Below are 16,480 nucleotides of genomic sequence, written 5' to 3' on the forward strand. Positions count from 1 at the left end.
TAATATACCGTGACAAGGCTAATTTTTATAGCTAGCGCGGTCATTGCAACTATACACAAGAGCATTAGACGAATGAGATGAGGCAAGTGCTTTCCGTACCCGTACAGATTTTCCCTTATCTACGTCAACCATAGTATATACTTAAATGCAGAAGTTAGGCAAATGCTAAAAGTTCGACTTTCTTCCATAAGGCTGACACATAAATCTGAAATTATTTTTTTTTAACAACCGTGAACTACTGCGAAGGTCAGAAAAGATAACAAAAGTGAGGCACGAAATTTTTCTATTTTAAGTGGGATCTTCAGTAGGCCTAGGAGGACGAACGATAAATACAGCAGACATTTGCACGTAATAAGTGAAATATTATTCTTACCCAAACGATGCCCATTTGAGCATAGATTAAATTCGGGAGTCTACCACGAAGGAGCGCTTTGCAAAACAATAGAAACGTTCTGGATAAATTTTAAAGCGTACCTCTCAAAAAAGTCCTTATCATCAAATTCGGTTTTGTCGCCCACTGAACTTCTAGTATAGTGAGTCCATATAGTAAGAGACCTCAAAGACACTTCAAAACTTTGATTGAAGCACCATATGCAATATCATATTGTATGCATTTTTCTTGAGTTTCTCGGAAATCTCTTTATCTAAATCATTCAGGTGTTAAAAATAATTTAACTGCCTAAATTAAAGTAATACATAGCGTGAAAAATCAGAACTTTTTAGAGATAGTGCAGATTACGTAACAGAAAGTTGTGCTCGTAACTAATCTCTCCTTAGTAAACGATTATGTCCCCAAACAGTAGCGAACTGGCTAATACTCATCACACTTACACGGGATTTTATGTGGCATGTTATCTGCGTACATCTTGACCCAAGACCGGATTTAGTTCATATAGTATTACTTTGAGGCAAGAGGTGTGATACTAAAAGTCTCTATGCATGTGCAACATGGGAATACTGGACGTATGGTATATGGCGTTGAATATTATATCGACTGAAGCAAACCGTTAAATAAGTAATTCTAAATGTATAGATATAGCCCTAAATTTACCGACAACCCTACTCCATGCAACCATACCCCACTTTCCGGCCCTTGACAGCCCAGTGATATCGCTTGGCTGGCTTGCAGACAGTGAATCCGCAAAAGTTGTCAAAAAAAGGACTAATTGCTTTAGGCTAAAATTGAAACCGATAATACATGACATTGAAGTTTTCTGGCCAGAAAACGCTTCTTTCGACAGCCAAGTATTAACGAACGGTACTGCTAATATCGAACGAACCATGATATAATAGTTTGTCGTTAACTATGATAATAGTTAACGTGAGACACCGTCCTGTGAAAGCTGCATATTTCGTGATGTGCAGCAAGATTATATAAACGCACGGATAATGGTGGTCGTCTAAACTTAATTAAAAAGTGTAACCTTCGAGCCTTTGCAACCATGATCATGCTATGCTGTTTTTTCCATCATGGCGCCAATTTGAAAACAGTTTAGAAGGAGTGAGGGGCTGAAACCTTGCAATAGAGAAAACCATTGTCTTTTTTAGATAAACGCGTGTTATCTAAAGAAGACGATTTTCTAGTGTAATAAAGGCCCGCTTTTTCCCTGACATACTGGACTTGCTATGGTAAGAGTTCATTTATATTCTAGAAACATCGTTTGCCAGGATGGTCGATCAAAATTGATGTTCATAGCCGTAATCATACAAACTTGCTTTACTCATTTACGCCTTACAGAACAACTTTGAAATATATCAAGCATTAAACAAAACTACTTATTAAATAAAATAACTCTGTGGGCCGAATGATTACCAAAGTAATTACGACTAACGGGAACAAAACGCTAGCGGTAACCAACTAAGCTAACTTAGTTTGGCTGTAAATAGAGATTGAATATTTAGCACAGTTTTATCCGATGAAAGTAGTCAACTAAAAACGCATCCTGACCGAAATCTACTACCATTCTGGTTCTATTTGATTCGAGTGTAACCACTTACTGTGCGCCTTTGGGTTCGCTAATGTAGTCGCTTGTGAAAATGTTTGAATTTGAATTATTTCCTGTTTCGGATAACCGCCTTACTAATAATTGTTTTGCCTTCACTTGCCTCATCTTGCCTTCAGCTCCCATCGATTGGGCCGACTTCCAGTGACCTATCGGCTTATCCTTATCTTAATTTCAGCAATAAAGTAGCAGACGGCTTGACATCGACAGTGTTACCAGACTGCTAACTTGACTTATGTTACGCAAAGCTTCGACGGATCCAACCGTTTTAGTACTACTATTCTGTAGTAGATTACACTGCCTATGAGAAGGGGGAAACTTTTTAATGTAATGATATCTACTTTATTCAAACGTAGCTGAATGATTAGCTTATATTTAGAGCCCAAATAGCTCACTGAAATCGATGATTGTCAGCTGGAAATCGAAACTAGGCCTTCATGCTTTTGGAATCTGATTTTGGAACTGGTGTGAGCCGAGTATAACTATAATACATTAGACGCAGCCCCAGTTAGCGTTGATACCAAGTGACAAGGATCGATTAATGCTTTTCTCTAACCGAGAGCTTCGTCTCTCCTTTTCCTTTGTTTCTTAGCAAAATGAATTGACTGGGGAAGACAGCAATACATCCGAAAGGAATTGTAAGAGATAACAAGCGGTCCGATGCTCACCAGGGAATTCATATGACACGATTTTCTCGACTAAGGTCTATGTCTACCGAGGAAAAAAGTTAGCACAACTTTCAGTTCGGCAGTCGGCGCAAGGAAATACTTCATTATAACGTCTACGTTTGGTTACTCGAACCGGCTACTGATTTAATTTTCCTTTGTTGTGAGGACTTGTTTAAGCTAAAAGTTTATTTCAATTTTATGTTCGTTAGAAGATTTCCCCTTTTACTTAGTACAAATTTTTTCCTTGGGCATTCGTTCTGAAACAACCTGCATGGCCTGTATATAAGTTGCATAACTTGACTAATATTAATGTATATAGACATATTAATGTATGTAGACAATAATAATGTACTTAAAAGCGTCTTGGAAGTATTCTTTTCGAAAGGGAAATAAAAATCCTATCCTAGGTCAATCCCGTATGTCAGGAAATCTGTCATTTTTGTGATAATATATTAAGCTATCACATCACGGCATCTGTCTTTCTCTTTGGAACTTACCCGAAATACCACATGGTCTAATCATAGTTTCTTAGAGTGTTCCATAGATCCCGCAGATCAATATAAACTTACCGTATGGCTTTTTCTTCGACTACAAAATAACTACAAATGCAAATAAAAATTAAAAAAAAAAAAGAAAGAAAGTGGTAAAATATTGAATAGCTTAATTAAAAGTGTAGCTTTTTTCATTAATGCTGTTATTCTAGCAAACCTTGCGACCTGACGCGTTTATAGGCAACGATGTAGATATTTTGCGAACGACGCACCAATGTTGATTAAAAGTATTTGCTGAGTACACGAAATAATTTTCGTGTTTTTCAGGTCTCTGGTTTCCAAAAAAAAAGGAACCTTTAAATCCTTATACTTTCACTTCAAACATTCTTCTCACAATTTACAACAAAAAACACCAAAAAGTAAGAGGTACATATTTGATTCTTACAGATATTATAAGAGAAAACACACTAACGTATCAAAGTAAACCTAATTATATAGCATCAGTACTGAATGAAACATGAAGGAGCATAGTACTTGCGACGGGAAATATCTACACCAACGATAAAGAAGGCCAACAGCAAATTAAACGAAAGTCGTTCTGAAAACAAAGGAAATTAATGGGAACCGGTTCAGCCTCAGCCTCATTGGAGATAGTGGTTGAAAAACTAAATCAACTAAAATAGAAGTAGCAACCGTCACAGCAGAAGTTCGTCTCAAATGATCAAAGCAGAAACCTCCGAAAAACTTACAGCAAAAAATGAAAGAAAAGTCGGAAGTTTGGAGGCTAAGGGAACCGGTAACGACCTGGTTTCCACGAGGCAGACAGACAATAGGGAAAAGGAACGAAACCGAAGGAGTTGAGTTCACTGCTCAGATCAGTATAACGGTCAGAATTACCTTTATTTTATCAAAAAAGATAAGGATTTTCGGAAACACAAAAAATAGGCATCAAGATGCCGATGACGAATTTTTTTTTTATCAAAAAAGAAGAGAATTGCACTATTTTACTCAATGTCACAGCGTCACAAACACTTAAGGTCCTTTTCTGCTTGATCGCAAAAAACTAGCTGAAGTGACCGCAACGATTTTTTCTACGACGTTGATCTGTGACTTGAATTAGATAAAGAGACCCTTACTAATAGACACTAAATGTTCATAGGTTTCCACACATACACACACTAAAATATAATAAATAAATTACCCTTTTGCACCAAGCCAGACATAGCAAGGCAATGGACACGAAGTCCAATTGCCATAGAAACTCCTGTTTAAGCATGTCCTACTTCCGATAGGAACAGCAGCACCAGTGAATATGTGGCTAATTTACAGTAAGTGGGCTTCTTTCAAGTAATACGTACGTCCGCTAAGTAGCCAAATGTTTTTTTTTTCGAAACGTTCCTTTTAGGCAAAATATAAAAAAAAAAAATCATTTGATGAGAGGAGTTGACGAATACTATAACATATACTATATGCGATATAGGCATCCTGTCGAAACGACTGAATCAGCTCAGTCAGAAAATCACCGAAGAGACTTCAATGCGAGATTACATTGAGAAAAAAATACTTAAAATAGATAGGAAGTGGTTATGGCTCCAGAGGTTATATTCGGCGTTCGGTGCAAGAAGCGTAAACAAAACTGACAACGAATCAGCCTGTCGAATGAACCGTAAGGGAAGTTGGAACTAGCGGCTCGATATTGGTCAACAGCTGATGTCTCTAAGACAAACAAATACACTGGACGCTTTAAGGAGGAAAAATAGAAATCATAGATTATGGTAGCTTGATATAATTCCGCCACCTGGACTGAGTCTAGCAGGGTACAGGTTCAATTCAGCTTACTTCTCAAGCTAGGTCCTCGAGCGTACGTAGTAAAACGAGCAGTAAAGTAAGCCATATCAGGGGACTGGCCAGACGAGATGCATTGAGTATATCATTAGATGCTACTCTAAAACGAACATGTTAAAATGTTCAGATGCACATCATTAGCATCAAATCTATCGAGGCTATCGAGATAGTTTTGTATTATACGTGTATTATAACTAGCGTTGTTAAAAACCAGATATTTCTATAAGCTATTATTATTTAAACTAAATGTCTCTGTATTGTAGAGTAATAAACAAAATAGTGAAAAGAAAGAAGGTACCTACGTAGAAATAGATGCACGGTCATACACATTAAGAAAGAAGTTATTAAAAAAAGCATTTACGTATGATAAAATATAGAGTAAATATTATGCAAGGCTAACAAGATTAATTCGTATAAAATAGGACACTTTGTTGGTCAATACGTCGATCGGCAGAACGTGTTCAACTTTGTCTCAACAGTCAGCTCCTTCTCTACACAACTGGTAGCTCACCTGAAAACGAAACACATACAGATTAGTTAAAGGCTAAGCTTAGGAAGAATTAAAAAGCTACGTTCAGACAGAAATATTTAATCCCGATAAGTAAAATTGTAGAATCAAAAGTTGATTAAAATAGCTGTTCGGTGTGTGTATATGTACCTATGACAGTCAATTTTGTTTAACTTGCAGAAAAAGTGAAGAGATATCGTAAGGAGCAAAGTCGAAGCCCATACTGCAGACTAGATCTCCGTTTAAGGATCCCTATGTTTCTGCAGAAATGATGTGTGCAGAAATCGGTAGGCCCTCCGAGGTCCGATTAAATCATTTGTCAATAGAGTGTCAAAATAATTTTTTTTGAATATGTTGAGGAACGGACGTGTCGTATAAAGGTTCGGTCGTAGCCAGTACGCAAACACATGAGAGCATGGAGCCTTCAACCAAGCCAAATCAACCCCCGAACTATCAAAAGTTGACTGGTAGTATATATATACATATAGGTTCGATTAGATTCAAAGGTTATATTTATAAAAATACGATAAGATAAACAAAACATAATAGAAAGAAAAGAAGTGCTTAACCGGAACGAATCGAAGGCATTCCTATTATCTTCTTCAGATTGAAATTCTTTGCCCAGCAATGTGGCGTGTGCCCACTGGCTGGTCCTAACCGCGCATATGACGACGGATACGTTTTCTAATCTAAATTACTCTGCTAACACACAGGAAAACTGTGAGAAACAACATAACCTGGATCTGAGACATCCATATCGTTATATTGTACACTCTGAATACAGCTTAATAACGCAAACCGCTTTTCGAGACCAATATCTTCCCCTAAGCGTTAGTTTTGCCATTCGTCCACTTGGTAAAAGAACTTGAACCCTGACAAACAAACAAGTACGCAAGTAAAATTATTAAGTACTTTTTTAAACTTCTACATCTCTTTCGTAGGATAGTGCACACATGTGTTATAAACCTCCACTTCAATATTAAATGTAATCAACTAATCTTTAATGTCTAGGATCGCGTCTTTTATGTGCTGGCATACGCAGTACGCAAGTAATATGAATTCAGTATATACCAGGTTATTAGATATAGTTGCTATTAAAACAATATCTGCTCATCTCGTAAGTCAATATTCCACACATTCAATTTTAAATTCATCACATTTGTAAAAAACTGTAATTCCTCAAAAAATGATAAGTTATACTAAACAACAGAGTTCATACAGGCATATTTTTTTACAATAACAATTGTTAATTGTTGAATAGTAATTATAAGGAAGTAATCCGTGATGAGTACTACTGTAGGTAGCGTAGGTAAGCGTAGCGCATACATTGCTTGCGTTCAGCGATGCAGTTAAATGGCAGCACCGTCTCGCAGGCTTCGACGATTCACGACTCATTTAGGTTCCGTGGGGAGATTAAGTCGATGATGACTCGTTAATGTTCAATGGACCCCCGAAGGCTTCGGAAGCGCCCTAAATTAATAATCATGTCACCCTTTCATATGTTCGCGATCTATATTAAATATGTAAAGGGCAATCTTATTTACGTCGATGAAGGAAGTAGGCGGGATAGAGAACGTTGACAGGTAAATAGATAATTCTTTTCATCATATGAAAACATGCAGGTTCCTTATACTGCAATATGCAAACGCACAGCGTACGTGCTTCAATTAAATAGATAACCGAAAGTGTCTTTGTGAGGCTTCGACTGGTCTTCTTCAGTTGCGCTTTGCAACATCAGGTCATTAGGTCACACTGCTATCGAATGTAACTGGGAGAAGAAAGCCTAAGGCACATAGACAATCACTCAAGGACCATTTAGTGACCTGCTGGCGTATAAGCATTCCCCACCAAAAATAGTACTGTTGCATGGTACATGCGTATGTTTACTCAATGCTAAGATAAGATAAGGGAAACTGTTTCTAATGAATAGCATATGCTAATTATTTAACTCCTATTCGATAAGCTTGATTTAATTGACAGTGCACCATCACTTTGATGTTAAATGATAAATATAATACGCCGTCCGGGCGCGCTAGTGATGGCTTCCTGAACAAAAATCAAGCACACATGCACAACAAACAGTTATCATCGCGTCCCGGTACGCACACTCCTCGGCTGAATTCTATGGAAACATTGGTGAGAGACGCCTCAAAATGCTGCAAAGTTTCGAACATTGCCTACAGATTCTTGAGGTTCTATAAACAGCATATTGAAATTTCGCATGTGCCGTGTAAACGATGTAGAGGTACACTTGAACGAAAAAAAAATAGCCACACTCCTAACCGGTATTCTATTGCGAATACTTGAGTCCCTTACACAAACGACAATATATATATATATATGTACACATATGTATCTTGTCTACGCATGTATCATATGTTATGCGTTTACGATGTGGACGATGTAAATAACTCGCAGATGCCGTCACCACCGTCTGGTTATTTAGTTTTATTCAACGGTCACACTCGCTGAATAATTTCTTAAGAGGAAGCTTATCTACTACTGTGATTGTTACTACGATTGTTATGAAAGGAAATTACATGGCAACAAGGGAAGGCAGAGGCCGAAAAGAAAGACTTCTGCTGAGATGAAAATGGTCGCTAAACCATCGCTAAAGTTTAGTTCAAAAACAATATCGACAAGTAATCCACTAGTCGAGTTAGAGAACTAAAAGCTAAAACACAGGAAGTTCATTAGCGTTGTAGTAGGTTTTAGAAAAAAAAGTTTAATAACTTGTGTGCGGGAAATATGTTTTATTTGCTATTACAATGTCCGTCCCTGCGATCTGCAAACTGCTACTACCCCGGCTATTTGTGAATTACTGGTTGCTTAGAAAAGCTCTGCTGGCGAATAGTTAATAGGCAGACCCAACATATTCATGCTACATTGTGTGTATGTAGGGAAATATGTAACAACTTAACAGTTCTGCTTATACTATTACTATAGTACATTTGTGTAGAAGAATAGGACCCGAGCGAACACCACAGGAAAGTTATAGCGTATCACAGTACCTACTACCTAAGAGAGCTCTACATTGTTAATCTTCTCAAAATTTAGGCAACCCTAAGACAACTGATAAAACACAAACTTAACCTTGCATAATAAGAGATGCGATCATAGTATTCACAGTGTAGCGCTTTCTAGCATAGGAGATAAGCACGAACCTATAGACCCACCGAATAGTTGGCTAAGTTGAAATGAATATTAATTTATTAAAAGTCGTATTCCTGAAACCCTGTTAGATAAAAGATGTTAACATTGATCCTTCGGTAATTAGCATTAATATGATCATATGTAATGGACAAGTGAGAGCGATAGAGTGACATGAGTATTTGAGTTTGTTTTATTACTGAACTCAGAATCTATCCTCTCCAACAGATGTAAACCTATCAATTACTACTGCTTCGGAGTTACGCAGGAAATCGATAATTCTTCGACATAAGATGATTCGGACGCGGTGGACAGCCGTAAATGGCTGATGATCGAGTCAGCCGGAAGGAAGTGCAGCTTTTAAACAAAGCAGGATACATAGCCACATATTTCAAACCAATAAATGTTTAGGTAGTGTCATGTAAGTTCATCAAGAGGCGTTATCTCGTTGAAACTTTTATCGTTCTCTCGATGTTTTAAGTTGCATGGAAGCAACTGATAGTCAATGATAGTGAGTATCGGATTTGTTAGAAAAAAACTGACTGAACCCTACTATCAAAAAACCTGAATCAACTGAACCAATATGATTTACAGCTGCATTTGACTACCGTTCAATATCTAATGCATGATAGTTTAGCATTACCGTATCTATAGTTACACCTGTCTTATCTGCTGCATTTCACCTTATTCTTAGGAAGTGTACTCCAAGCTCAGTGTCAGCATATGGATGTCTCTTATCTTGTATCGTCCAAATAAGTATTTATTTGTTACTTTAAGAAATTAATTATTAATTAGTTAACACAACAATAAGGTCTAGCAAATTGTATAATGCATTTTTGTTAAATAATTTCTAAGTCAGTTAATGTTAATAGTTAACTCAAATGCTTCATCTCATTTGTCTTTCAAATATGCTACGACTCTTGCATCTATCGTCAAGAAAATGTATCTCCCTCTAGCAAACGTTGCACGCGGTTAAAAGAATAAGAACGTTAGTGAAGACTTCTCGAAAAATGCCTCACTTATTAAGTTCGAGACAAGAAGACACCGCGAGGATACCATCCTTGACAAGACATTGGTTGGTAACATTCATAACGAAATTCAGCCAAAATTTCGAAAGGCCTATATACTCCAAATGACGTCAAGCCAATCTGTAAATGAACTGAAAAACAGACTACCCAGCGAGCTTGGGTTTTAAAATGAAATATGTTTAGTAGATTATTCAATAATGAATCCCGAAAAATTCTAGAAATCGATAACTTGTAAATGTGTGAGGTATATATAAGGAATATTATTTTCAGTATTTTAATCGGAAACCTACTTTTGACTAAATTATAATATTCAGCTAGAACATTTGTACACTGCATTATTGGTTACAGCCAGCTTTGTTTTTAATATAACAGGTACAACAAACTACGCTTGATTACTAGGCTAAACAAATGAAATTTATTAAACATAAGAACATTTTGCGCAAAAGGCAAATACGCAAAATACTTCGTTGTTTATCGCCACATGTGTCGTTATATTAGCTATGCTTTTTCAACGACGAACAACGTTTATCATACGTGTTCAGTGCGTTCTTTATGCACGGATTCCGTAACGAAATTTCATCAGCCTGACAATCTGAATCTTCATAAAATCATTATGATAATAAAAATAATATCGACGGTAATATCAACAATAACGAGCGCTTTTTTTAATGTACTCAAAACTTAATAATGCTTCTAATAGTTTTTCCCTCATGCAGAAGCTCGAATGCCTTATTGATATCCTCCAAACCGAATTGCCCTGTGATAAATATGTCCAAATTGAGTTTGCCGGCCATATGCTTGTCGACAAGTTTCGGAACCGAATCAACTGACTTCCATCCACCGAAGGCGGTTCCCTTCCAAACTCTTCCCGTCACCAGCTGGAAGGGCCGGGTCGATATTTCCTGACCGGCTGCTGCTACACCAACAATGACACTCTCACCCCAGCCCTTGTGACACGCCTCGAGAGCGGCCCGCATAGTGTCGACGTTACCGACACATTCGAATGTGTAGTCGAGGCCGCCATCCGTCAGATCAATCAACACCTGCTGGATCGGTATATCATAGTTTTTTGGATTGACAAATTCAGTAGCGCCGAGCTCCTTCGCCTTAGCCCACTTGTCCGGGTTGATATCAACAGCGATGATACGCTTTGCTCCCTGTTCCTTGCAACCCATTATTGCTGCCAGACCGACAGCACCTAGGCCGAAGACTGCGCAGTTCGAGCCAGACTCTACCCTGGCGATGTTTAAAGCCGCTCCGTAACCGGTTGACACACCGCAGCCGAGTAGACAAACTTTCTCGAGCGGGGCTTTGTCATCGATTTTGCAGAGGGAAATGTCTGCAACGACGGTGTATTCAGAAAACGTCGACGTGCCCATAAAGTGGTAGACGGTTTTTCCATTGCATGTAAAACGTGTCGAGCCGTCAGGCATCACGCCCGCACCTTGTGTTGCGCGAATCTTCGAGCAAACGTTTGTTTTGGGAGAGGCGCAAAACTTGCAATCCTTACACTGTGGAATATATAACGGAATGACATGATCGCCACGTTTAAACGTTGTCACGTTAGGCCCAACAGACTCGACAATGCCACCGCCTTCGTGGCCCAAAATCGAAGGGAAAATCCCTTCGGGATCATGACCTGTAATGAAGAGTGATTTTTTATTTTATGAGTTTCTTTTTAGTTCGATTAGCTGAAATAAAAACTAAACTATCAAATGGCGTAGTTGAGCGCGCACCGGAACCTCAACAATTGTATTATAAGATATTATATTTCAACACCTTTTGAAACAATTCTCAACCACCGGTGGACACTAGGATTTTAATATCAATAGCTATATTGAAATGTTAATTAAAACGGCAGCGCGTAATACATACATTCAAAGTGCTAATATATACAAGTAACGACGCAATGGGATGTCATTTAACCACTAACCCACATTGTGTATTGGTAAAAGCTGCTAAGCCAAGAAATAAGCATTCGAAGCGGAGGAGACAGCATTGCGCTGAAACCTAAAGAAATAGATTTCATAATTATTAGAGATCGTGATATATCCGGAAAGAAAACGCTTACAACGATCTAGACAATGGAGCTAACACACATTCATTCCGCTTTTGGTCCGTGTAAGAAGAACGCCTGGTCGCGCCGCTAACAGAACGATAATCAAGACACAATGTTCATCAGTACTTTTAGACTAAGACAAAGTATCCAATCATTATTATCATCAGTTCGTAAATCAAAAAGGAGTTTGTTGCAGTCAGTCAGACAAATAGCTCTTGTGAAGTGATTTGTTAAACCTGTGGTGATTTATCCAAGCAAATGGATCTTTCATCAAACTTTGTGCCTGAATGATGAGCCATCAATGAAATTTTCAGTCGATTGAACATTGCGAAAAGGCGAAATACCACAAAGCCAAATTAGAATATCCTTCACTCAACGAATCATGGGACTTTCGTAAATATGATAAATATCAACTAACATCTCTCGTAAATAGATGTTCCTATAGCAACAATGCGTACGCGAAAATACATGTTTTTATACGTTATAGAAATAAGGGGAAGTTTGCTATCCAATATAAAAATATAGTATTTAGTACCATATTATGATAACAAATAACCTGATAGTTATTATCATCATTCAAAGTCCGCGACGTTCTGTGCCTATATCTTCTACGTTGACAATGTGACTGAGTATTTCTTTGAATTCGAGCGTGAACATGTTCTTATAATGACGAAATGCAGATGGCGAGACCAACTATAATACGAGAATGACTTGTGCCAACTCCTTCATACGGTGACCGCGAGTATGCACTTCAGCACTTCAGAAGCCGCACAGTATTCGTGAACCATCCTGATTGATATTTTATGTGTCCACTCCTTCTGCGGAGTAGCTTGATAAAGCTTGAATGAGATAACGTAGAAAAGACTTGTTGAAGCCAAGGATTAACACTAACACCCACGACCCGGATAACGGAATACATTAGCATATTGAGTCCAAATTTGTTGCATTAAACTCAGCGACTGGCAATAGAGAAGAAACGTTAAACAAAGGAAAACTCTTTCCTACTATTATTTCTACTATCGGATGTTGCAGATTTATTCAACGAAAACGCCTTCCTTTGCAGACCTTAGCCACTTAATAAAAGGTCCTACTTAAAACTTCTTTCTGCTTCGCACGTCTACTAGACAATTTTTATCGAATGTTCTCAATATATATTATACGACACTACTTAAAATATGCACGTTTTATAGTTTTCGAAATGGATTGACTTTAATTCGAGAAACAGGGTCAATTTCGTTAGCCACAAATTTGAACATTCCCAGCATCGCCTAAGGAAAGGTTTCAAAATATAGGGATTTGCACCTTTCCGTCTGCCGTTGCCATAGAAACGGGAGCCTCGACAATTTGCGTGAAAGAAAAGCTAGTAACAACGAATAAAAGAGTCTCTCCAAAAGCCACTCTGCCGCTATTAATACAGCTGTCAGTACACAAATCGTGGTAGGTTTTGTTAGTAGTTTCTTCTTCTCTTAACCGCCTCCTATCAAACAGCTACCGACCACCTACGACCAATTCATTTTACGAAAAAAAAACTGTCAAGCAACAATTAAGTAATTACAAAACGAGATGACAGTTTTCGCAAACTAGTCTAAAGCAATATTTCCGTGTACCAAACAACAGTTCTACGAAAATAGCAACAGTTTTACATGTAGACATAACAGGTAAAAATGCAACATAGGTTACAGCAATCTAGGCAGCAGTCGTAAACCATTCCGGAGAAACAAGTCAAGACAGCATTGCTTCTACAGATTTTTCCTGACCCTTAAGTCATCACAAGTTGTTATTCAATTCACAACAATTACATACAAAAAATTGACATATTGAAAGCTAACCATTGCACCAACAAACAAATTTACTTGGCGAATGTGTATGCATATAGATATACCCATTACGGCACCTTCGAGGAATGTCCATTTATGATTCTTGACCAAGGTGTTCTACCAAACATAAGTTTGGCTAGATTCAGTATATCATACAGCGGATATATTAACCTATTTACCGGTCACAGATTTTTAAATCACCAAGACAACTCATATTATTAATGTCTAATACGCTTTCCATATTGGTATTACTACACATCAATAGAACCTTTGTACCTGCGTTGAATTAACAAGCAGAGCATAAAAATGAGACAGCTGGGATGACTCCAAGTGAATGAGAGAAGTAAGCAACATTGAAACTAGTACTGATTTTGTACTATTTCAAATAGGGACCATTTCTGAATGAAAGGGCAACTGATATTTTAGCCACATAATACTATTAAAAGTGCTATGTTTCGAAGTTCTGTTGACCAAAAACTATGGAGGATGGTTTGAGGGACGATTTCAAATGAGTAATGGTACAGAGCCATCAACGACAACACCATAATTGCAGCGGACGCAGCAATGGTAGTCAGCAAAAAGGAGCAAAACAAGAGTATCACTAATTAATTCCAACCAATTACCAGTATATCCCCTGGGGCCTAACTGACCTGAAACAGTTTTCGAGTGTTTCGTGAGTAAACGTAGTAAAGGCACCAACCAGCGGTTACCGCCGGCGGCTTGCCGATGAGCCGAATCGAAATAGGCTCTAACGAATTTACTATCCCAAAACGTTCTGCCTCTCATCGATGACAGAGGAGATTCGCAGTGCACACGATAGGCACGTAAATGCATCGCTCTAATGAATGATCAAGGAGGAATCTTCCAAACTCTATAGCGAGTCTTGGGATAACACAATTTTACAGCAGATGTAACAGTTTTTTTAATAGAGATTATGTTCGATTAACTGAAAAAAAAATGTATTCGTTGGCAACGCCGGTTGGCTAACCAAAGTTGCAAAAAATAGTACAGCGATTGTTTCACGAAAAAAAAAAATTCCAGGCAAACTTGTTTTGGAGTATTGTGTGTATGTTCATAAATTATTACGTAGAATAATCTCGCCGTAAATTTGTGACCGGTTAGTTTTAATGGCTGGGAGGTTTTCTAGTCAACTTCAATATGACGAAATGGGAAGACCGCTTAAAGAGTGTTTACAAAAACGCCTTATGATCTTACCGGAGAGGAGAATCAAGGGCTCTAATAGCTCTTAGCAATGCCATAATCACACGCAGTTTATATATTACCTGTGCTCCACAGGATCTTCATTGTGACCTCATTAAGAGCTAACATGCGCCAGAAACACGTTCAAGGCTTTCATTATATATATGTGTTGTAAATGGTAACCACTTAAATTTTTAGAACAACTTTTTGACATCATTGCTTCTCTATTTTCTCGCAATCTCACATTTTGCCTTAATTACAGAATATGTTAATTTACACAAGTGTTTTTGAACATTTTAGTATAAAGACCGGGAATTTCTATTTGCCAGTCTTAATGTTACGTTGTGATTTAGTACCGCGTGAAAATTTTTCGACGTGAGCATATATGAGAACTATGCTCATTAGAACAGTGTTAGACTGCTTCTAGCAGCTACGTTTGGTTTCATTGAATTGAAGGATAAATAGCCTACATGTGCATTATCGAAGAACAACGAAAGGTACTACCACTAGACGACCTCGTTATCACAACAGTGGCTGCAACAGGTGCATCGACAGAGTACCGTAAATGAGAATCGAAAAGTAAATATAACATTTAAAAATCACCAAAATTTGGCTTACTTACCTCCAAGCGTGTACGCGTCCGTATGGCAGACCCCCGTGTAAAGAACCTTCACACGAACTTCGTTGGCCTGTGGAGGTGCCACAGTTACCGTTTCAATCTTAAGCGGCTCCTTGGCGGCCCATGCCACGGCTGCGCGGCACATGATGGGTGTGCCCTCCGTATTCTCCGGTAAACTAAATAACCCTGACATGATGTTGGCGTTCTGACTCGTTCAACAGAGCTAGCTACCTTTACTAATAGCCGATTATATATATATATATGTATATATATATATATATAGGTATAGTTACACTATGCTTTCGGAAATGATTCTGGGGAAATTTGGTTGGGATTTAATACAAAGGCCGTCCGGCTCCGCAATTGCAACTGCGCTTGTTAGCGAGGGAAAGAGATCGCTCTACTAAACAAGATACAGCGTTCACTGGGCAATGCTATTGACACACCCGTGCACACAAACTAGTAACGTTCAGCTCGCTAGCACGATGAATACTCAGTAAGCATTGATCTTTCAACGTCATAACCATTCTGGCTTTCCTCTTAAAATATACCGGCGGACTGGCCGGTTAGCAAGAACGCACAGCAAGCGCAGAGCTTCTGCTTGCAGCCAATCAGAGTCATCGACACACGCCCACTTAAGACATTGTCTGTTGACTTCCACGCGTTTGAATTTTTGGCGGGTTTTCACGCGCGGCCCGCATCAGTAAAATTATTTGATTAAAATTGTAGATGTAAGTGGCAAGTGAAATAAACTAATTAAACAAATTATGCAGTTGAATTGGCCCTATAATTGAAGATCACCATACTTCGGGCAGCTTTGATGAGTGGCCATTTATTGTGCCTCGAGAGTTCATTGAAAGACAAACAATACATACTGGGAAAAAATCACAAAAACTATGATATGAGTCTAGAACAAATCTGATCCTTTCGCCGTAGCCATGAATGAGTTTTGTTATCAATTTTTAATTGGCTAAGTGACCGACTAAGGAGACGATTAAGCAAAGTAAGTTGCTCATGTTGTTAGTGGTAATGAAATATGATTATTATTAGCCTTTAACTTCCTTTTTTCCTATTTATAAAAGTGAATTAAAA

At 38.1% G+C, this 16,480-nt stretch overlaps 2 protein-coding genes across 10 annotated transcripts in view; both read right to left on the minus strand.

Annotated features, from left to right (window-relative positions):
- LOC111247688 (guanine nucleotide exchange factor DBS-like) overlaps positions 1–16,480 on the minus strand; it is a 185,127-nt gene that overhangs the window by 60,413 nt on the left and 108,234 nt on the right. The window lies entirely within an intron of this gene.
- Positions 10,086–15,973, minus strand: Fdh (alcohol dehydrogenase class-3 Fdh). The gene is made up of 2 exons (XM_022798951.2): positions 15,392–15,973; positions 10,086–11,332 (listed from the first exon to the last, which is right to left on the minus strand). Exons 1-2 carry the CDS (start codon positions 15,579–15,581, stop codon positions 10,368–10,370), a joined length of 1,155 nt encoding a protein of 384 aa, XP_022654686.1. The 5' UTR covers positions 15,582–15,973; the 3' UTR covers positions 10,086–10,367.

Source organism: Varroa destructor, unplaced genomic scaffold, assembly GCF_002443255.2.
Source record: "Varroa destructor unplaced genomic scaffold, Vdes_3.0 BEIS01000003.1, whole genome shotgun sequence".
Classification (NCBI taxonomy): domain Eukaryota; kingdom Metazoa; phylum Arthropoda; class Arachnida; order Mesostigmata; family Varroidae; genus Varroa; species Varroa destructor.

Coding starts and splice junctions, on each gene's coding strand:
- Fdh (XM_022798951.2), bottom strand. CDS start 15,581: ATGTCAGGGTTATTTAGTTTACCGGAGAATACGGAGGGCACACCCATC. Junction 11,333..15,391: donor GGACGCGTACACGCTTGGAG/GTAAGTAAGCCA, acceptor TCTTCATTACAG/GTCATGATCCCGAAGGGATT.